This window comes from Thamnophis sirtalis, unplaced genomic scaffold (assembly GCF_051295495.1).
Source record: "Thamnophis sirtalis isolate CommonGarterSnake01/CBP01778 unplaced genomic scaffold, rThaSir2_p1.2 scaffold_12, whole genome shotgun sequence".
Taxonomy (NCBI): domain Eukaryota; kingdom Metazoa; phylum Chordata; class Lepidosauria; order Squamata; family Natricidae; genus Thamnophis; species Thamnophis sirtalis.
The window spans coordinates 31,353,224-31,376,892 of record NW_028261392.1 but is presented as its reverse complement, the minus strand read 5'-3'; the positions used below and the strand labels follow the sequence as shown (position 1 = coordinate 31,376,892).

At 34.9% G+C, this 23,669-nt stretch overlaps 1 protein-coding gene across 1 annotated transcript; it reads left to right on the top strand.

Moving 5' to 3' along the window:
• Positions 1 to 691: 691 nt before the first annotated feature.
• On the top strand, positions 692 to 22,271 carry SLC5A7 (solute carrier family 5 member 7). The gene is made up of 8 exons (XM_087726897.1): positions 692 to 905; positions 8,396 to 8,509; positions 9,467 to 9,622; positions 14,558 to 14,706; positions 16,747 to 16,890; positions 18,821 to 18,974; positions 19,766 to 19,983; positions 21,536 to 22,271. The coding sequence occupies exons 1-8, from the start codon at positions 728 to 730 to the stop codon at positions 22,154 to 22,156; spliced, it is 1,734 nt and encodes a 577-aa protein (XP_087583023.1). The 5' UTR covers positions 692 to 727; the 3' UTR covers positions 22,157 to 22,271.
• The last annotated feature ends 1,398 nt before the right edge of the window (positions 22,272 to 23,669 follow it).

The window sequence follows — 23,669 nt, the reverse complement described above, 5'->3', positions numbered from 1 at the left end:
TTAAATAAAAAGTACATCATATATTCACAATAGTTCTACACTTTCATTGTTTATTTCTTCAGGTTCTTGCTTGTACTGCATTGTATTTATTTTATAAGTGTTCTTATGCTGAAGCTGACTTTATCATGATAATAGAAAACTTGAAACAGTTGTGTGGGGATAGAAATATCATTTTTGTCAACAAAGATTACTGGTTTAAAAATAGAAAATATTACTTTTCACATTTTGTTCTTTACTTTTTATAGTTTTTCAATTGGCATAATGTGTTTAAAAAAAATAATTTACCAAAAGGACAGTAAAGAAAGGTTTCTCATTGTAAAAGAGTAAAGTTGGTTTTACATACTTTTTAAAGATTTCTAATCAGTTTCTTTTGCTTAAATTAGAACAAAGTCATCATTTTAACCTTGAGATTAAAACTTGGAAATAATATATTAATAGTTAATAACATATTAATATGACACTGATTGTCTGGAACATTGATAAGATTATGTTTAAAATAAAAAATAATACCATAAATAATTGTAGATTGAATTCAGATATTATAAGGTGTGTTTTGCTATGTATGTACAATTGAGGTTCAGCAAGTACATAAGATTGAATTTTGATATTATAAGATGTGATTTGCTATGTATATACAATTGAGGTTCAGCAAGTACATAATATTTGATTGTTTTTTATAGTTTCCATATTATGAAATAGCAATCCAGAAACCTGTTGTGACTTCAAAATGGTTTTTCACGTGGAAGGGTTGATAGCTATCATTGTGTTCTACTTGGCCATCCTATTTGTTGGAATATGGGCTGCTTGGAAGACGAAAAACAGTGGGAGTGATGGAGATCGTAGTGAAGCTATTATAGTTGGTGGAAGAGATATTGGCTTGCTAGTTGGTGGATTTACCATGACTGGTATGTTTCACGCTTTTTACCTATTATTCAAGTATGTCATTTATAAGGTATTCTTTCCAAATATGTACCCTTTCCAAATATGAAACTTTGTAATCAGAGAAAGTGCTTATTAGTTTTCACTTAAACTAGAAGATCTGAATAGTTCCGAGAGGCTTCAACAGGTTCCTACCAAGTATTTGTACTGCAAATGGTGATTTGTATATCTGTCTTTGAAAATTACAATTTTCACTGAATTTTGCTTAATAATGCAACATGAACAGTATAAACATAGAGCCATTTCTTCTGTACATGCTCTTATTATTTATTACAAAGCTATCTAGTGAATGCATTACATTTCCCGTTTTTGTATCACTTTTGGTAAAATCAAAAAATAATAATGTAAACAAAAAAGTCATATCTATTTGCATAAGGAGCACAACAGGGAAAGATTAAAAGAGAATGCATTAATACACTTTAGTTCCAGCCAGACACCTCTATTCATTTCAACACAATTAGATGAGAAATGTACTTAAACTTCTTCATCGTGATTTAGCCAGATCATTTTGAACAGGGTGATTCCCAAATTAAATATTTTTAGTTAAGCCACCATAAGTAGAAATGGATAAGAATCCTAAAAATGTTTCAACAAAATTATTATTCTATGTAATGGATTTTGCCTAAGTAGAATTGGCCTGATTGTCTCCATAAGAGTGCCCCTTGATGTTATTTTCACAAATATCAGAAATGATGGACCATGAAGTCTCTATTTTTTCAAAATATTTGGACTCCATCATGTCAAACAATGAGTCACAGTTCCACTAAACGCACTAAAATATATAAAAAGACTGTGGCAGGCTTACAAACTGTCACGTAAGAATTGTATAAAATTCAATGAGATATGAAATGACACCAATCAAACAAAAGGATTTGTCTTTTAAGTGCTTACTGTTTTCTGAAGAAAATTCACCCGAGTCCCCAATTTTATATTATTTTTTATTTATCTTTGACTTTTTAATGCTTTGCCTTCAGTTTTCAAAAGCACATTATTTGGGCTTTGTTTTTAATTGAAGGATTAATTTCAATATTATATTATTAGTATTTGTAATTTTGATGACATTCTGGTTGCAGGCAAGAGTACAAATTTATAATAAGGAAAATTAAGTAAAATCCTGTGCTTTTTACAACATCAAATTTTGTTGCAAGAATCTATAGTTCTGTTATGATAAATACATAAATATGCACTACGAGCAATTGCTTTCATCTACTGGATTGCTATTTTCTAGTCATTCAGAGACACAACTGCCATCACTGGATTCTGAAGCTATATGGACTAAGGAAAATTATTTGGTAGATTATCAGTCCCAAAAGTATTTTTTGCCACATACTGTAACTCCACAATGATTTTTGACTTATAGATATTACAATATGCAAGATAACTATTTAATGATAAAATTGTACTTAATTTTGTCAATAAACTGAATACCAGTCCTGAGAACAATCAGAATTTTGCAGCCTGTTTTGCGCAGAAGACTGTCAACTGTCTAAAAGTACCTACATTAATATTTATAATAGGAAAATAAATTCTTCAACCAATTAATGTTAAAAATGAGGGTTTTTAAAAAAATAAATGTATCAGTTCACAAAAGACAGTTAACAAGATATTACAGGGACCAAGTTAGAAGCATTGAGCAATAAAATGAAAATAAAATAAGTGACAACCTATTTCCATTTCCCTATTTTTATAGCTGTGTGTGTGTGTGTGTGTGTGTGTGTGTGTGTGTGTGTGTCTATGCATGTATGTTAATATTTAATTTCATTCGAATATTATGTAATTATATTGATATGAAAATTACACATCTGGTTTTATTCTGTGCCTTCAACTTTTCTTTAAATAGTTGTTCTCTAATTGTCCTGAAATTGGGACAATTAAATCTATAACCTATATTAAGCAATAAAATTAATATAACTGATAAGTTTAATTTTTCCCTTAATTTTTCTTCGTTTTCCCTTTTAGCTCTACTATTACGTATGCTATTCATGTTTTGCCTGTATTTTAAAATTTTATTTCAAAATAACTTTCAATTAAAAAAAAGAACTGTTAATAATAATTTACTGAAACTAAAATCAAAACTCTCTGCTAATCACAACTAAAACTAATCTTAAAAGAGTGGAAAAAGACTTTTTGCTACCTTTTCTACCATAAGCTTATGGAAAATATTCCATCCACCAAGGTCCAAAGGAGGGGAGCTAATATGACATGCACAGTTTGTTAATGTACATATAACTGAAATAATTATATGAGATATAACATTAATGTATGAATGAAACAATTATAATAGCACTGAATAGAAAACAGGCTCTCCCTAATATAAATACCCTGTAGTGTATTGAGTTGTAAAGGAGTGGGGTATAAGATTGGGGTGATGGATTTAAAACAAGGACATGAATGACTAAAATAACTTTTTATTGCTACATGATGTGCTATTTCATTGTTATTTATTTTTATTTTAAATGAGGACTTGTTTTTATGGTGTTGATATCTTGGATTTCGCTATTTATTCTTTGCCCAGATGTTGGTAATGGAGAATTTGAAAACATAATAAATAAGTCATCTGTAATTTATTGAAAGAGAATAGACTCCAGAAAAAAATATTTTAATAATAATATTTAGAAAAAGAAATAGTTCTATTAGTTCAGCTGAACAGTGATGTAAAAATGTTCTGTTTGATGTTCTTTTTAAAATAAATCTATACCGAAAGGAGTATAGGATTGGAGTATAGAATTCTTTTCTTCAGTGATGTCAATTATGTTCTTTTGCAGGGTTTTTCTATATCATTTTTCTACAAACTTTCCTATCCTACCCATGAAATTCCACCTCAGTGTGCTAAATTACCAGTATAATAGCACTACTGGTAGTCCTCAGGTTAGACTGGTAATTGGGACTATCAGTAAGCAATGTGATCGGAAACCCACATGTGACCGTATCACTTAGTAATGGAAATCCAGTGGTGGCCATTGCTATCAGTAACTAAATATGACCAATCATTAGACTAGGACCTTCCCCAATCCAAATCACTTCTGAATTGGTTCTTCCCAGCCTTGAGCCTTGCTAAGGCAAGGGACTGCCTCTTCTTCAATTGTCCTCATCCACTTATCTGGAGCGTGGTAGTTCACGAGCTTTAAAATACTGGGCTGATGATCAGCAGCTTGCATTCAAGACCCACTGTTGCCACAGGGCAAGGTGAGCTTCCATCACATGCGCCACCTCTTGCTGACACAGCAATTTGAAAGCAGTGACCACAAGCAGATTAATGGGTACCAGTTCAGCAGACAACTTCACGGGGACACAAAAGGAGCCCCCAACTGGGTGTCCTCCAGGCATCAGTGATGTCACTGGAAAATACTTTCATCACAGAAGTAATCCAACTATCTTCCCCTGCCCAAGAACTCTGTCCTTTCAGTTACCTCGCATTCTGTCACCTTTGCTGTCCTGTGCTTACTGGCCCTAACTGCCCTGCAGGGCTTCAAGCACTTCAAGCGCTAAGACTGCTGATGGCCCCAGGGCTCTACTTCAGTCCTAGTGTAACTACTGTCACTAAGGAGTGCTACAATGCTGGGCTGCAAAGGTCCAGAGATTGGGGAGGAATAGAGAGATGGGGAGAGCTAAAGCAACCCTTTGGTTGTAAGTGTGGGCAGGCTTCCAAACACCTGTATTTTGATCACAAGATTTCATGGGCATTGCAATGGCCACAACTTAGGAGACTGGGTGTAAATAGCATTTGTATACTACTGCCATAACTTTGAATGGTCGTTGAATAAATGTTCATAATTTGAGGACAATATCTATAGGGTTTCAACCCTCCCCCCCCCCCCCGCTGTATTATTCTTGGTTTGTGTGTGGAAAGTGCTACTTTGGCTAGAATAGGACTGCAATATGGATAATGTAATATTTGCTACAAAAGCCAGCAATGCCGTCTGAATGTGCCAAACCTATCCATGTTTGTTGTTATATCAATTGTCTGCCATCATGCAGTTAAAATTCTGTTAGTTTTCATTGGCTTTTCAGAGCCATTCCATTACATGTTCTTTTCACTCTATTATGTGGCATCAACACAAGGAGAATAAACAATAGGACTTTGTTTTCATTCAATAGTCATAGTTTCCTAATATATTTTGCTTTTACTTCTATTTCTTGGGGGGGGATTCTCTTTAACCAAGCCTTTCCCTTTGAATTAGTTAACAGTGAGTTAAATTATTTGTTATCTGAATTGTTGGTTAAATTGTTGTGTGCTGTTGTTTTATAAATCTGGCTGGAAAGCCTCCAGAAAAATAGGAGGGATATAAATTAATATTATTGTTAGTATTTATATTCTCATCTTTGACTAGAAGTAAAGTATTAAAATTTGCACACTGATTACATTCCACTGATTTTACAATATCCTATTTCTTTGGTAAGAAGGAATATCAGAATAATATCTATATATTTTTTCCCCATTTCTGCTACTTATACATAGGCCAGAGTGCTTTATAATATCCCCCTATTATATGTATAGGGGTATTATTCATCCTTAGGCATAGGAATTAGGTAATGTTTTATATTTGGACAATAGATTAATCTCCACTATGACCCTAGGAAGTCATTCCAATAAATAGCACAGTTTGTACTATTTTCAATTATTTTATTGAGATTTTAGAGATTTATTGCTTGCTATCCCAATGGGGAAAAATGACGTGGTGGCTCAGTGGCTAAGACGCTGAGGTTGTCAATCAGAAAGGCCGGCAGTTTGGCTGTTCAAATCCCTAGTGCCACATAACTGAGTGAGCTCCTGTTACTTGTCCCAGCTTCTGCCAATCTAGCAGTTCAAAATCATGTAAAAATGCAAATAGAAAAACAGGGACCATCTTTGGTGAGAAGGTAATAGCATTCTATGCACCTTCAGCATTTAGTCATGCTGACAACATGACCACAGAGACATCTTCGGACAGCGCTGGCTCTTCGGCTTTGAAACAGAGATGAGCACTGCCCCCTAGAGTTAGGAATGACTAGCACATATGTGAGAGGGGAATCTTTACTTTTACCTTTATCCCAATGGGGAGGGGTTTTTCTTCTTTTTAAATCTATATTAAGTTGTTAAAAATCCCCCAACGTAGTACCATTCAGCTTCAGAATTATTGGGCTTATTGAGGCACATTTATTAAACATTAAAGCAGCCTACTCTGAAAAATATGCCACTTGTATCAGATAGCAAATGTGGACATAGAAAAAATGACCTGGACCAGATTAAGGAAATTTAATCAGATTTTAATTTGAGTTTCTGTGTGAAATACCCTTTGGTACAACTGGGGGTCAGTTCTTCCAGGGATCATCAAGAAAAGGCTAAGGCTACGCAATGGAGCCCTAAGAATTACAGGGCGGGGCATAACCTTTTCCTAGGGGGTCACAGCAACACTTGTAATAACAACACAAATAATTCATACACCATTCGAAAGCCCATCAAAAACTGAGTTTATTGACACGATTTAATAGTCAGTATGACCACCATTAGCCCTTCGAACAGCATTCAAACGAGGTGGATAAGAACACAACAAATCTTCAAACAGTTCCGTTCGATTTTCCAGATTTTTCAACACAGTTTCCAAATTCATTCTCAAAGTTTCAACCGAATATCGATTTTGACCTTGCTCCTGAATCATCAGAGCTTCCACTTCATCCTTAATTATGGCCCCAATGTTCTCTGCCGGATTGAGATCTGGCGAATTTCCCGGCCAGACGTCATTGCCCCAAAATTCGACATTGTTTTCCTTTAACAATTGCTGAGTCGCATTTGCACGCATGCAAGGAGCTTTGTCATGAAGAAAGACAGCCTCACCAACCACCAAGACATTGTCTGGATCACTGAGAAATGGAATGACATTCTCCAATAAAATTTTCTCACGGAAATAACTGCCATCCCAGGATTCCCCTTTATCCTTCAAAACCCAATGCAGTTTCTTGGCTGTGAAAATGACGAAAATCCCGATGCAAGTCGGATTGCGAACGATTTGTCGATATCGTTCATGTTTGGCGATGTCGTCGACGTCTTTAGCCCAAATTCGATCGTTCTGGAAATTTGGTTTTCGAATGGCATAAACGAAGAATTCGTCAGATGGCGCCAAATGAAGAAAATCTTCCTCGGTCCATTCAGACAACCAATCGCACAACCAAAGCCGATCTTGAACGTGTGTTTGAGTTTTCAATGGTTTGCAAATGACGTGGAATGGCTTCAAACCTTCTCGTTCTCGATATCGGCCGATTGTCCTTTGATCAACTCGTTTTCCACGAATTTGAAGGATTTCTTGGGCCACTTTTCGGTTTCCTTTTCGTTGTTTGCGACTGCCAGTTGCAATGATGGCTTTGCTTTCTTGGGACAGTTGCAGAGGACGCCCTTCTCCAAATTTTGTGAAACATTCTTGGGCTGTTTTGTTCCAATTATCAGTAACCCAATCCGGATGACGTTTCAATTTGTTTGCAATCCATTTTCGATTGATAAACGTCGCTCCAGCATCGCGAGCCTCTCGAAAGGCAATGCATTTTATTCTGTCAATGATCCTTTGTTCTTCCGAATCGAATTTTTCAGCCATTCTTAAAGCAAATTTAACATTTAATAGCTCATTCAATTCAGTTTTTTATGGGCTTTAAAATGAGGTGTCGCGGAAGTTGTAAACTGCTGTCGATCTTGCTGTGACCCCCTAGGAAAAGGTTATGCCCCGCCCTGTACATGATGATACCAGTCTGCATTCTCCTTGTGTCCAACCAACAATTTCAGTCCAAAAATAGAAGACCCTATTATTCAGCAACTTTATACTATTGATAATCTTGAATGTCTCTTCAGAAAATGACAGAACCAATGATGGCCATTACTTATGAATTAGTGTAGATCCATGATGTATTTCTTAGTTCTTAAAATATTTTTGAAGGGCAACCTGTAGGAGACATAATCACTGCCATTTTAATGAAGTATTTCACTAAATATCTGAACATTCTCCCAGCCTGACTAATGATACATATCTTTGTGAGCTGTGCTAAAGTGCTCAGTATGATAGTGATGCTACTGAGAGTCAGTTAACTAGGTACTCAGAAAACAGCTACTTAACAGTACTTCACTGCCATTTGTTCTGTGAGTGAAGATGAGACGTTTGTAGAAATACAGAGCCTAAGAAATTAAAAAAGAGTCTAAGCAAAAGCAAAGAAACAAGAACATTTAGGCTAGTATTTAGAGGTATGTATGTATGCCAGTTAAATTTTACTTTTATTTTTCTCTCTCTTTCCCATTACTTATTTAAATAGACTAAACATACTAATTTTTAGTGTATAATGTAAATTTGCAAATTACATAGGTGCAAATAGGTCTTTAGATGAGATGTGATTTTGTGCAATACTCTTCATTATATTATTTTTGCCACACAAATCGATTATTTAGTTTTGCTTTCTCCATCCATTGTGTAATGGATGTCGTTCACTTCTTCCACAGCAACCTGGGTTGGAGGCGGTTATATAAATGGAACAGCTGAAGCAGTGTATGTTCCAGAGTTTGGACTTGCCTGGGCCCAGGCACCCATTGGGTATTCGCTTAGCCTAATTTTAGGTAAGCTAAAGATGGAAACAAAGCAGAAGAAACATATCTTGTTAAAATGACAAAGATAAAGTTGAAGTCAATATAATATTTGTTCCTGTGTTTCTCTTTCATTGTAAATGAATTTTGGGATGTTGAATGGAGCCAACAATAGAGATGGTATCTGCAAAACTACCGTATGTTCACTACTATCTTGTAACAAGATATTAAGTACAAAATTCTTATCAAAGCCTGGTATTTAGTGTTTTTGTTGTGGCCAGTATTTTTTAAAATTTATGGGAAACTTAGAGGAAGATCCTTCTCTTATTTTCCTCTCCATATTGAGTGGCATCAAAAATTAATCACTTTTAGATTAAACTTTTAGTCACTTTTAAATTAAACTATTTACTAAACAAGTGAAAAGTGATGGAAATTAAGTCCTGTTCGTTTTTCTGAATCATAGAATCAAAAGCTTGGGATAGTTTAGGCCATTGTCCAACTTCTTGTTCAGGCCAGGAGTACCAATTAAAGCAATTAAGCAAATGGGAATACAACCTTTGCTTTAATAAAGCCAACCCAGTTTTGTAACAAATTACTTTTCACTACAGATTTTTTTTTCCTCAGCTGGGATGACTGCTCTACATAAGACTAACTAAAGGAGTTGCACACTTTAAGTCTGTGTCCAAGTAATAATTTCTATTCTTTTACTAAAAGACCTAGTACTGATTATAATATTCCACTTGTCATTGCATTATCGATCAGTAATAGTAACAACTATAAGAACCTCAATTCCATTACTATGTAGCCACTTCAACAATCCTGGGGAAGACTTATTAGATTGTTATATTATGGAAAATTCTTTAGATATCAGTTATGTCTCTCATAAGCAGACTGATATTACATCTATTAATCCAAACCTCCTCCATTTTTACAGCTGGCTACTTGATCCAGAAAAATAATTTGAATCCATTTTTTTAATGAATCTTTTAGGTGGCTTGTTTTTTGCAAAGCCCATGCGTTCCAAAGGGTATGTGACAATGTTGGATCCATTTCAGCAAACTTATGGAAAACGGATGGGAGGGCTTATCTTCATACCTGCCTTGATGGGAGAAATGTTCTGGGCAGCAGCCATCTTTTCAGCGCTAGGTAAGAAATTCTGCAAACAATTGTATACAATCAGTCTGAATAAGGATAAAATATGCAAATTGATAAAAATGTTCTTTTTTAAAAAAGCTTAAAAATTGAACAAGGCTTCCCAAATCTAAAAGATAACTATGGTGTGGTAGTAGTACTAATCAGAACACTGATAGTAAAATACTGTGTAGAAAAGCCAGGTGTTCTCTTTTTATAGTAATATTTGAGGAGAGTAATCATAAGGATTTAGCTGTACAATTGGATTTAGAGAGATTTGGAGTGGGGAAGGCACAATTCAAAATGTATTTTTAAACATTTAAAACATTTGGCCTATGTAGCTAATACTTTAATATCTAAAGTTTATATAGTCTACTTGTGCATATATCATACATATATATGCTATTTACAACATACAGGATTGTGCAGGCTGAAATTTTATCTCTGCAAACTTGTATAGCCATTTAAATGTGTACCCAAGGAATAACTAGTCTGAGCCCCACTGAAGACATAAAATTGAATAATTTTACTTATTTATCCATTTAGATTATATAAAATCATTCCACTCACAATTTATGATTCTGGGTGAACTATACCAGTAAAAATAAAACACAATAAAAGTCAAAAAAATAAATACAGTACAAAATACGATCAATTTAAAGACAAATCTGGGTATTACAAAACCCTTTCATAGCACAATGGTTCATCTACTACCCTGATATTATATCACTTTATTTTTTTCACTCAGATTGGCAACTTATAATATATGCCTTTGAATATTTATTAAAACCAATATAAATTTAAATGTATGACCTACAGCCTGGCAAGGTGCCTGCCCTGTCTTTAAACTGTTCTTCTGAAAGAAAAGGGAGACTTCAAGGGAAGACATTCCACCACCCAAAAGTCATATAGAGAAGGACTTTACCCATATGCTAGATAAATAAACTCCTGATTGCAAGATCATTTTCAGAAAAACCTATCTAAAGATGTTGATGAAGATTTTCAGTTATCCAGGTAGAGTTGTCTGTTGAGTCATGAGTATGAGATCCAACTCTGGTCGAAGATATGCATGGAATTCTCCCTCCCGTGTCAACTTGATAATAGTCATGGAAACGCTTTACAAGTTGACAGCAACTGAACTTAAGTCCAGTTGCCATGTCTCAACTTCCAGACCCATCAAAAGATCTTAATGCCCATCAATTAGGTTCTTCATCAGACATCTAAAATGGCTATGTATGGCTTTAAAGGCAAACCCCAACAAGAAGCTCTAAAGCAGTGGTTCTCAACCTGTGGGTCGGGACCCCTTTGGGGGTCGAATGACCCTTTCACGGGGGTCGCCTAAGACCATCAGAAAACACATATTTTCGATGGTCTTAGGAACCGAGACACCAATTTTATGGTTGGGGGTCACCACAACATGAGGAACTGTATTAAAGGGTCGCAGCATTGGGAAGGTTGAGAACCACTGCTCTAAAGAAAGCCATTTCCTACCTAGAGTGAGCAATTTGAAATCCCCAGATGGCAGATTCTTTTCCCTGATATTTATTTACTTATTTATTTAACAGGTATACTGCTGACTACTAATGCCAATTTTGTAATTCAAAATAAATGAATAAATGTAAAATTGAGAAGCTAAAGGCAGTTAAAATGCTATTTCAGCAAGCAAGAGACATTAATGACTGATAGTACTGAGTATTTATATTATTAAAAGCTTACAAGAAAAATAATTGCTGTAAAGGATTTTTAAATAGCTAACAAAGATGTAAGACACCTCCATTCTACAGGAAATACAATCCAAAAATATGCAAAGGCTCAATCCTGAGCTGCTTCCTATAGAATTTTAAAAGGAACTGTATAAACCTCTTTCTGAAAGGCTGCCCCATATAATAAAAAGACCACATTTTTAAGGCCATTATCTTTCAGAAATGGACTCAGTTGGCATATCAACAAAAGCTGATAAAAGGCACTCCGGGCTATTTCCTCAATCTGTGAAGATCAAGAAAGGTTTGCTCCAGAAGCTTGCTTTTAAACTATGATGTGCTCTTTTTAGGAGAACATAATCCCATTCTGAATATAGACATTTACCATAACTTTGGAAGTCTGGACACTCACAATGAGCACCTCCATCCTGTCTGGATTTTATTTCAATGTATTATCCCTCTTCCAGTTCATTACTGACTTCAGGCAGACATTGAAGGAAAGTATTCACTTTCCTAAAATGTCACAGAGAGATTTCATTTGGGTTTTTCAATACATCAGCATACTGATACTGCCTAACAAAACAAAATCAGATAATCTTCCCCAATGTTTTCAAGTAGGCATTGAAAAACACTGGAGACAGAATGGAGTCCTGAACAAACTGATATAATGGTTCTTGTTTCAAGGAACAAATATCTACAAATGATATTATCTGAAATATAACTGAAAGATAGAAATGGAAAACCTGTACAACCATGCCTTCTCTTTCCAAATCTTTCTAGTGATCGAGAAGAATTCCTTCAAATTCCTCTCCTAATAATCCAGACTAAAATCAGTTAATTCATAGCACAAGAATCTAAGAACTCCAATTAGCTTATTTATTAGGCAGTAGATTAAGGTCATAGCACAAGAATTCTAGTGATGACTTTTTAAAAAAACAGATACTATATCAACAGCCTATGGTAGTGAAACTCTTACCCTCTTCTTCAAGCTTTTTTTAATGCAGGTTTCATAAAAGGAATAAGACTTGCCTTTTCTGTAAAATGTGAGGCAATCTGTACCTGTTCTTTATTTTAGTAGCCATTATTCCTTTTTAGCGGGATCAGCATGAGAAATCTGTCCCATAGTTACCATGTACAATAGTACTGAAAACCACTAAGCAAGTCCAGGAGTATCAAGAAAGTCATGCACCCTCTGTCAGTCTCCAAACAAAAATCATTCTTCAAGCCAACTTAAGGTCATCTCAACCCCATAGGTCAACCTGAAATGTGTCAAGAAAATCTTTCCTGCAGGATTGCCTGCAAGTAAGAAGCTGCCACCATTGTCTTGGTCATCTTAAATAAGAAGAGTTAAATTTTGCCTATAATTCCTTATCTCCAAGGTATCTGGAATGGGCTTTTCAAACGAGGTTTAAGAATTGCATTCTTTAAACAAAGAAACAAGCCTCAGAAAGAAAATAGCCTCAGGGGGCTATTTATCATAACTAAGGCCTATGTTATATCCTTCCAGTTACAACTGACAATACAAAATATCACAAACTGAAGCAAATATGTTCTAATAATGCGAGAGAAGTGATTAAATATCATCAAGGTTAGCTGTTTGCAAGGTGGCATCCAAATTGTCAAAAGTTTGAGGTACATACACTTAATATTTATCACTGCTCTGAAACATCTGGGTAAGGAAGGTAAATTTTTATAATGACAACTGCTTCATGTCCCTTCCCACTTGACCTCTAGTGGGATGCTGCAGGAAGAAACTAAACCCTCAAAAGCTCACCTGCCTTCTTAAGCCCCTCATCTATGGTGGATGATTTGTTTTATTTTGTTTATTTTATTTTTATTTTCCTTCATATTTCATTGAAGGAAGACCAAGTTCTTTGGAGGGCTGGAAACTTTCTAAAACTGATATGGCTATCAGAAGACAAAATAGCCCTTATAGTTCTAATATCTTTTTCCTAATAACGACTTAACAATTTCCAATACCAATAGTAGAATATCTACTATTCCCACCATTACTGTGATTGCTACCACAGATTCCTGTGCCCTCTTCCCAAACTCACTTTATCAACTCAATTAAATATAATAATTGGTCTTTATTTTCCTGTTGTATAGCTTGAATTGGGGCAATATACAAAACTACATAATAAATAAATCAAGTAATTGTGCAGGGAATCCTTCTGATAAATCTTTGAACTTTCTTTTGCAACTTTTCTCATCCAACAACCAATAATTACTGGAATGTACATAGAGTGGGTTGCCAGTGAAATGCTTTAAAATAAATAAAATAATCAGCCTTACTTCCAACTGTGTTTTGATTATCTGGAAAGCAACAGGGAGGTTTTTAACTATAATTCTGTTGCAAGAGCTCAAGAAACCAAGAATAAACTGCATGCTGAGGTGATGGAAACTGTGTGGCTTAAACAATTTTCAGGAAATTTAAAATGCAAGTTCTCTTTTAATACAAGTTACTGTACGTGAAAGCTTTCTGTTATGTTTCACATTGTGGAAGCAAATATTTTAAAAGCCTATTATGCTCACAAAAAGACAACTTATAATTAAGAACTGCTTTAGATGCTGAGGAATGATTGCCACTTACACCCACATTGAGTCAGGACCAAGGACAGCAACACATTCAAGCACATTAAAGTACTATGCTTTGTCCATGAAACTTTGAATATTAACAGGATCATTTGAATGGTTAAGTAACATTATCAAGAGTATATCCTGGATACCACATGTTCACTTCAAATGTACTGAGCAATCCCTACAATTCTCATATTTAACTTTTGGTTTAGAAACAATGGCTAGAGTAATATATTTCACTGTAAACAGATTCTACCAGCATAACAATTATATTCCTCCAGTTTGTTGCTACAGAATTTCATTCAACACTCCCGATTTTTTCCCTGTTTCTTTTCTCTGGAGTCACTGCATTTTTCCTTTCTTATTCTCCCCCTCTCCCTCTCCCTCCCTCCCTCTCCCACCCTCCCTGTCTCCATTTAGAGATCTTTTCACTGGCATTTAATTTAGAAAGTTATGAGCTTCGTTATATCCTTGAGAAGATAGTATACACATCAGACTACATGAGTCTTCTGCAAATATTGCCAATCCTTTTCTTTCTTCATAAAACTATAATCTTGTTTTTGAAACAGAAAAACAGGTACAAAAATGAACTTCTCAGTCACACTGAAACTATTTGAAAAGTACACAAATTGTTTGCAGACATTTAATTTATTTATCTGCCTTATTACAGGTGCCACCATAAGTGTGATAATTGACATCAACAACACCATTTCAATTATTATTTCTGCCTCCATTGCAACCCTATATACCTTAGTGGGAGGACTTTATTCGGTTGCTTACACTGATGTGGTCCAACTGTTTTGCATTTTCTTAGGACTGGTGAGTTTTTTATTTACTTTTCCATATGTAATACCAAGGTAATTGTATTTTACATCAAGCACAGGAAATAGATGCTTCATGTCAATACAGATTACAAGAACATGCTGATTAATGGGTGGAAGAAAGGTAATATTAAGAGTCTATATTATTCTTGTCTTAACTACTGTTTTAGAATAAATCAGCACCAACCATAATTGTGATTTATATTAAATGAAAAGGGTACATTAAAAACCATACATCAAAAACATCTCAGAAAGAACAAAGTATTACAACCAGGTGGCTTTATGGTGGTACACAAACTAACTAAAAAAAACCAAAACATCTTAAACCTAAAGTTCCAGTAGTCCAGATATTTTTTTAAAAAGGATTCATCTACAACATAAAGTGTAAGGACTGTAACAGCCAATATATAGGACAGACCGGCAGAAGACTGGCTGAGCACATTCAAGAACACCAATTAGCAAGCAGAAGACACAATGAAAATTCCTTAATTTCACAACACATGGATAGATTCAACCATAGTTTCAACTGGGAAACTGGGAACATCCTAGACCAATCTAAATTCAAAAACACTAAGGAATCCATTTGTCATTCAAACAAATCAGTCATCAATAGACACACAGAGATAAATCAATAGAACAAGAGATAAATCACATTTACACTCCATTCAAAAAAGACAATTAAAAAAGCTAAGAAGGATCCTCTATAGCAGTCTATACCCAATAAACTGGGATTAACGCTAGGCAAACAATTAAGAAAAAAAAACCAAACAACTCTAATCAAGAAACTGCCAAGGGGAAAAAAACCACACACCACCAACAATGATAGTGCAAGCTGTATCTAATAACAGGGAACAAAGCCCACTAGCACTGATGATGTTACCTAGTTGAGTGATAAAACGTCTGCAAGCAAACAACCAAGCTCAAAGAGCACCAAAGACTTGATAAAGATGTGTCGTTGCAAACATTTACTTATTGTGTTCTTAAAAAGACTTGCCCAGTCACATCAATAAGTGCAGTGCAATGCAATGCAATGCAATGGAGACTTTGTATCAGGAGTGTGTGTGCAAGAGAGCAAATGTGGACAGATGCCTCTATTCTCTTCACATACTGCTTCCTTTTCATTCTACAGTTCCAACATGCCTGTATACACACACATAGAGAGAACTGAATACCATTATAAAACTGGAGCTCTCAGTCCTCTGCTTAAGTAGGTTGAGCTGCATTCACTGATGCTTATTACCTAATAAACACAGCCAGGAATTCCCAGTCCCAAAAAATAGGTAGGGCCATTGAATTTGTTCTGTAATCCTAGTATTGTGTGTTCCCTTTTTAAGTAAGAGTCTATAGTTTCATATCTTTTGTTCCTAAAACAGCAATTTTCATTCTCTGATCCAATTCATTCTAGAAGTAGAATGTGAATTCAAAATAGAATTCTCCTTTCTTTCACAAGAAGATAATGTGAGCAATATGTTTTCAGGAAAATAATTTCAGTTGCCTACCATTTTTCCCAAGGGATTAAAGGAAAGCCAGTTAAACAGAAAAGATTTGTTTAGGTTTTAGGTCGTATTTTCTCACTGTCAGAGACACACATAGTAGAATCAGAGAAGGGATACTACCAATTTTGAAACTTCCTGCCAAAGAAAATCACTTTAGTTCCATGCTTGCTGTCTTTCAATATCAAAGACCTTGGTTTTTTTTAAAAAAAATAATAAAATATGACTCTGATACGTAATCTAATCTGTGTGAAAGAGAAAGTTGCAGCCAGCAGGTACAAAGTGTTTATTTTCTCTGGATGTGTTTCTTTCCATGCATTTTTAATTGGCATATTTTAATCTTTGAATGATCATATTTCCATTTTACAGTATTGTTACCAATTTTTTTCTGTTAGGTTTGGTAGAAAGATGAGAAGAAATGTAAATAAAACCATTTTGGTATTTTCTTGCCTGCAAAAATGTTTTGCAACTAAAAATGAAGAATGAAAAAGATAAAACAGACATGTTTATGCCATTCTTTTACTGTCTGCTTCATTTTTTTTCAGTGGATCAGCATCCCATTTGCCCTGAACCATCCTGCAGTAACAGACATTGGGTACACAGCTGTGCATGAAGTATATCAAAAACCCTGGCTTGGAAGCATTAAATCCCATGACGCATACAGATGGATTGACAATTTCTTCTTACTGGTGAGATTTTAGTGAAAGACCACAAACCACTTAAGGTTTCTTTTCCAAACTCTTAAACTACAAATTGTCTAATGCTGGGAGAGACAGCCTATATCCCTCCAGATGTTTTGGAGATCAGCTCCTATCAGCTCCAACCAACAAGGACTTGTGTTGGTTATAATCCAAAATGATTGAACTGTACAATTATGTGTCCTAGCAAAATAACTTTGAACAACTGCACAAATAACTTTTTAAATTTAACTCTAATTCCAATTTCCAATTTATTGGCATTTGTATGCCGCCCACTCCCATTGGGACTATGGGTGGCTTACAGGCAAAAAGCAAACATATTATTAAAAATAAATAAGATAAAATACAAAGTTAAAAATCAACAACATGCATACAGTTGGAGTGGGACTGGATACTAATCAACAGCCCCAGGCCTGCCGGAACAGCCAGGTCTTCGTGGCTTTACGGAAGGCCAGAAGAGTGGTGAAGGTCCGGATCTCTACGGGGAGATCGTTCCATAGGGCCAGAGCAGCAACAGAGAAGGCCCTTCCCCGGGGACCCGTCAACCAACATTGACCGGCCGACGGCACCTGGAGGAGGCCCAATATGTGTGATCTTTTTGGTCGTTGTATGCTGAAGATAAGTAATTACAGTTTTATGACTTTCTTGCAACAGTCTTTGTGTGAAAACGCAGAAAGACTGTTGCAAGTATCTTAGGTACTCTTCTAATAGTGAGTATGATAGGATTCATATGGTAGGATTCCCTCACCACTGTCAAACCATTCACTAAGGCTACATTACTATTACTATTAGTCTTCCATTGTTTCTATCATCCACCTCCTCCCCCTTATGACTGCAGGACTGTAACTTTGTTGCTTGTATCCTTACAATTTATATTGATATTGATTGTTTACTGATTGCTTATTTGTACCCATGACTATCATTAAGTGCTGTACCTTATGATTCTTGACTAATGTATCTTGTCTTTTTATGTACACTGAGAGCATATGCACCAAAGACAAATTCCTTGTGTGTCCAATCACACTTGGCCAATAAAGAATTCTATTCTATTCTATTCTATTCTATTCTATTCAGTAGATCTGCAATAGAAGAGTGATTGGATAGATGCATATTTGAAAGATTGGATAAACGTATTTAGAAAAAAAACACTTAAAATCTTGAAGTAGGAAGATATACAGTATTTCTGGGTTACAGAGCAGGACAGAAATGTGTGAGGGAGCAGTATGAAATGGATTTAATATATAACATTTCCAATACAATTTCTGTAACATGTCTGAACTCTTTGTGCAAAATTAACAGAAAAATGATGCATTACTAATTGGTTTTTAACCCAGTGAATATTTAAAGCCAAACCAGCTTCTATGTGCATAAACAGCTTAACATAACAGCTTCTACACACAGTTATTTCTTGAGATTTGCCAATCCTATCACTGAAGATCCCTTCCTGGAACTATTTTCTGTCCAGAAGAAAAGGAACTAGAGAGTGTTTCTCAACCTTGATAACTTTAAGATGTCTCAACTTCAATTCCCAGAATTCTAGGACTAGAAGTCCACACATCTTAAAGTTGCTGAAGTTTAGAAGCACTGAATTAGAGACAAGCCAAGAATGAAAGAATCATGAAAAAATCTTCTCTCCTGCTGCTTTCTTGTTAAGTAACCCAAAGAATAATGAGATTTGGGGGGGGAAATCTAGCTTAAAGGGACAACCTTCTTTCTGGGTCAGCTTAAAAGTCATATTCCATACTTTGAAGAAAATGCCTACAAGGTTTAAAGCACTGTTTTACTGCTGAGGTGTAGGATTGGCTGTTAGGCAAATTAGGTTTGATAAAGGAGCATGTTGGCTAAATGTGTTTTTGCTTGGATTCATGTGAGTTTCTATTTGCCAGGAATGAATGACTGCAATATTTATGATTGTTTGCAGATGTTAGGAGGAATCCCATGGCAAGCCTATTTCCAGCGAGTCCTTTCTTCTTCATCAGCTACGTATGCACAAATGCTCTCTTTTCTGGCAGCGTTTGGATGTCTTACAATGGCAATACCTCCAGTGCTTATTGGTGCCATTGGTGCATCAACAGGTACATCAACCATTTATTATAATAACAAATTACTGGTTCTGGGGGCTCAAGAAATGAGTCTTTACACATTTTGAAAGTGAATATCTAGCAATAAATGAATATCCAGAGTAGAGATGTGTTATCTCAAAGCTGTGGCAACCTTACAATGTTTGTAATATATCAGTACTATTTTTATCATTATGGTGTAGTTCCCAATGTTATTAAAACAAATATACTATCCTAAACATTTTCATAGAAGAATAGAATTCAGCTTGGAAAGGCCATTTGGGCAACTGATCTATTTAAATCTTAATTATACCCATGAGATATAGTTGACCTTTATGAAAATGAATGAAATGCTTAACCTGAAGCCTTTCAAAGTCTACTAGATTTCACAATGGCAAATTTGGCACAATACTAGCCAAATTTGACATCTAAACAATAAATATAAAACTAGTGAAGGTATATTTTGTAACACGTGATTGTGAATATAGGCCTAGACCACAGAATCCAGAAATTAAATCCAGCTTTTTATTTGTTTGTTTGTTTGTTTTAAAATAAATACCTGTTTTTAGAATTGGATACCAGAACAGATACCAGAATTGTAAAGGGAAGGGCATTATCATGATCCTGTACATTAAATAAAGGTTCCCATTAGATGCATCTTATATGTTTATGATTCTTTAATTGCTGGTCATGTTATAGATGTCAGATTGTTTATGAGCATAAGTATTCTAGTTATTGATTTCTTTTTTCAGGTACTGTACAGGTCTATCCCCAAGTACCGTAATTAGTGTATGTTTATGTTACAGATTGGAATCAGACTGAATATATTGGTCACGACCCTAAAGCTGAAGATAAAAGCGACATGATATTACCAATTGTCCTTCAATATCTTTGTCCAGTGTACATTTCGTTCTTTGGCCTTGGGGCTGTGTCTGCTGCTGTAATGTCTTCTGCTGACTCTTCCATTTTATCAGCAAGTTCTATGTTTGCACGGAATATATACCACCTTTCATTTCGGCAAACTGTAAGACTATATTATAAACACAGTACCATTTTATAAGAGCTGTAGTTGGCAGTTGATACTTTCATGTATATAGGAAGGAAAGAGTATCTTGAACCATTTTGTGTTCAATCTATGACAATCATTAAAGGGTGAAGGAATTATGCTCACTTTCTTCTGATATTCCAAACTTTTGGATGTTCTAGAAGCAAAAGTCTTTTAATCTTCAAAATTTTAAAGGGAAAAATCAATCCTATACCTTATGAGATTCAACCTTATTTCTTAAAATGGTTAATGGTTTATACCAGTGGTAGTCAACCTGGTCCCTACCACCCACTAGTGGGTGTTCCAGCTTTCATGGTGGGCGGTAGGGGTTTGCTGTAACTCCACTTTATAAATTTTATAAAGTAAAGTTACTTCCCTACTTTATAAATCACCATTACTGTGGAACCAGTGGGCAGTTAGAAAATTTTACTACTAACAGAGACACAAAAGTGGGTGGTAGGTATAAAAAGGTTGACTACCCCTGGTTTATACAGGCAAATCTTTTCAATGAACTCTTATTGTATATTTCATATTAAAAATTGTGAGATAGGCAGATATGCTCCAAATAAGTGGCCTTTGTATAGAAACCTACTTTACTTAATTATGAGTAACTGAGTAGGCAACTATGAATTAAGTGAAACATAGTCATGTGAACAATTCCTTAAATAGAAGGAATAATATTGGAATTAAAATTTACAGGATTTTGGCATTATGACCAAAAAAAGAATTGCAAAGTGAAAACTTTTCCACAGCTGTATAACTTGCGCTAAATGCAATGTTACCATTTATGAAGAAACAGCATTTAAAACAAAATTTTAAAAGTGCCTTTTTGACCTGAATGCAACTGAAAACAATTCTCCTGCATGTATTCAAAGGAGTTTCCAGTAATCTGGATTTTTTTTCTGCTGGCCACATTCACAATCAGATAATTTCTCCAACAGTTTACAGGCTGAAAATTTTACATATAATAATCTTGTTCCAGGTTGGACAAATAGAGAATAGTTTGCTATGTGTGTGTGTAATTCCAGGATATATTATATTATTATTATTATTATTATTATTATTATTATTATTATTATTATCAACAACAATAACAACAATAATAATACACATCTATCTATCCTAGGTCCTTGGGAAGGACTTGATATATGGATAAAAAAATGTCAAATACATTCTAATCACAGTCCAGATGACTTTGTAACCAACCATAATACTGTAATAATATTTTCCTACCTTTCAGGAAAAATTCCTTTTAAACCAGAATTGGTTGCCAGAACAGAACAGAATTGTGAAGGGAGGGGTATTATCATGATTCAGTATATTAAATTATTGTTTGTGTTAGATATATCTTATATGTCTAAGATTCTTTCATTGCTGGTCATGTTATAGATGTCAAATTGCTTATGAGTCATAAGTATTCTAATTAACAACATTTTTTATCATTTTGAATTTATATAATTCTGTTGATACCTATGTATTATATAAGTATCTGTAGTAGAAAGCAAAATCAAACTTTTCCTATATTTTACAGGCTTCAGACAATGAAATAGTTTGGGTCATGCGGATTACCATTTTTATGTTTGGAGCTGCAGCAACAGTGATGGCTCTGCTAGCTAATTCCGTATATGGTCTCTGGTACCTCAGCTCTGACCTGGTTTACATCATCATCTTTCCCCAACTTTTATGTGTTCTTTTTATCAAAGGAACAAATACTTACGGTGCCATTGTAGGATACTTATTTGGGCTCCTACTTCGAATTACTGGAGGAGAACCTTATCTATCCTTAAAGCCTTTAATTTTGTATCCTGGTTGGTATCATGATGAGGATGGATACGTTCAGAGATTTCCTTTTAAGACATTAGCTATGCTTACTTCTTTCTTTACAAACATTGCAGTATCCTATCTAGCAAAATACTTATTTGAAAGTGGCACTTTACCACCCAAACTAGACTTCCTTGATGCTGTTGTTGCAAAGTATAGTAAAGAGAACATGGACAAGACTACTCTTGTGAAAAGTGACAATATAGTTTTAAATGAACTCGCACCAGTGAACCCTCGACACAGTTTGACTCTGACCTCTACTTTTACAAATAAAGAGGCCTTCAGCGATATGGATTCAAGTCCAGAGGTATCCACTGCAGACGAGAAATGACAACAGCCCAGATGAAGAGAAACACTGCTTTTGCCTCACCCATAATGCAACGGGTTTGCTGCCATGGGAAATTAAATGTAGCTTGAGAAGAAATGGATGGAGACAAGAAAAACAAAAAACAAAAACCACCCACTACCATGTAGCTCTTTTAGTTTGTGTCTTGAAAGAGGAACAATTTGGATTAAACTCTTATACAGTATTATCAAAAACATGTTCGGTAGAATTATAGTATATCTCATTCCACCACAGTATTTGAATGTCAGTAGGAGAGAAAATGCAACATCCAGGAAAAAACATTGGTTTCTTTAAAATTTATATCACTAATTTGCACAGCTAGAAGTAATTTGCAAATTCAGAATCCCCATTTTCCCAGTTCTCCTCCATCTGCTAACTGACAGCTTTTATTTTGCACATCCTGGAGCAAGATTGAGCGGCTGAAAGTCAGCAACATTCCCAAAACTGCACCACTGAACGTTAACTTCAAGCATAAAAATTTAGTAGTGAACCTTTCTTGGGTTTTTTAGAAATAAGAAACCAAATGTTGTGTTAAGATCCTAACATTTTAATATGCACATTTTAAATAAAATGTAATAACACAAAGCCGATATGTAGTACTGCTATTTTAGTGATGTCATTGGAAAAAATGAGATCATCAACTGCTGTCCAAGTTTGGATGGAATATTCTTAAATAGAAGAACCCTTGAAATATATGATTAATTTGTGTCACATTTAATAAGAAAAATTATGTTGATTTCTTTATCAACATAAAAAAAATTGTCAAGATTGGAAAAAACAAAGATTGTTCCATCGCCTTCAGAATAGATGGAGAAACAAGTATTCGATATCAGCTAGTGTGTCCTATCTGGTAGCAAGTTATTCAATAAGGAAGAAAGGAACTTACAGATTCTATGATCTCCAGCAATAAATCGTGCTCCTGTAATTAATAGTTTTTAAAAAACATGTATATTTTATATCTCTTAAACTATAGATTCAGCCCCTTACAATTAGTAAATTGAAATATTCTACTAATAACATTCTTTTCTTTCATGAAAATTAAGGTTTTTCTCTCATCAGTTACCCCTTTATAAAGCTTGAAAAAATAGCAACTGTGATGTAACCACCCTGGTTTTCAAGTAGTTATATATCAATCACACCTTGAGGGCTTTTTAAAATATTCAGAATTCCTAAATGGTGCTCAAAGTGACCAGGGAAGAGAACAAAAGTTTAAGCATCTCTCTTTCTTCACATTTTCTATCTTTAAAACAGTCATTAAAAAAGCCAGCTGGTTAATGCCTTCCAAGCATGCTAGTTTTAAATGTGAAGAGAGTTTATTTTATGTATAACACTATTCAAACGTTTGATATCCCTTTTGTCATCTGAAATGATATTCCTTGGCAGCATTGAATCATCTGGATTTTCAGTTTTTTTTTCCATTGTGGAAAATTGCTAGGTAGCTAACTGCTTGATTAGACTACGTTGACCTTGCATTCATATCATAGGTTTGTTTAACATC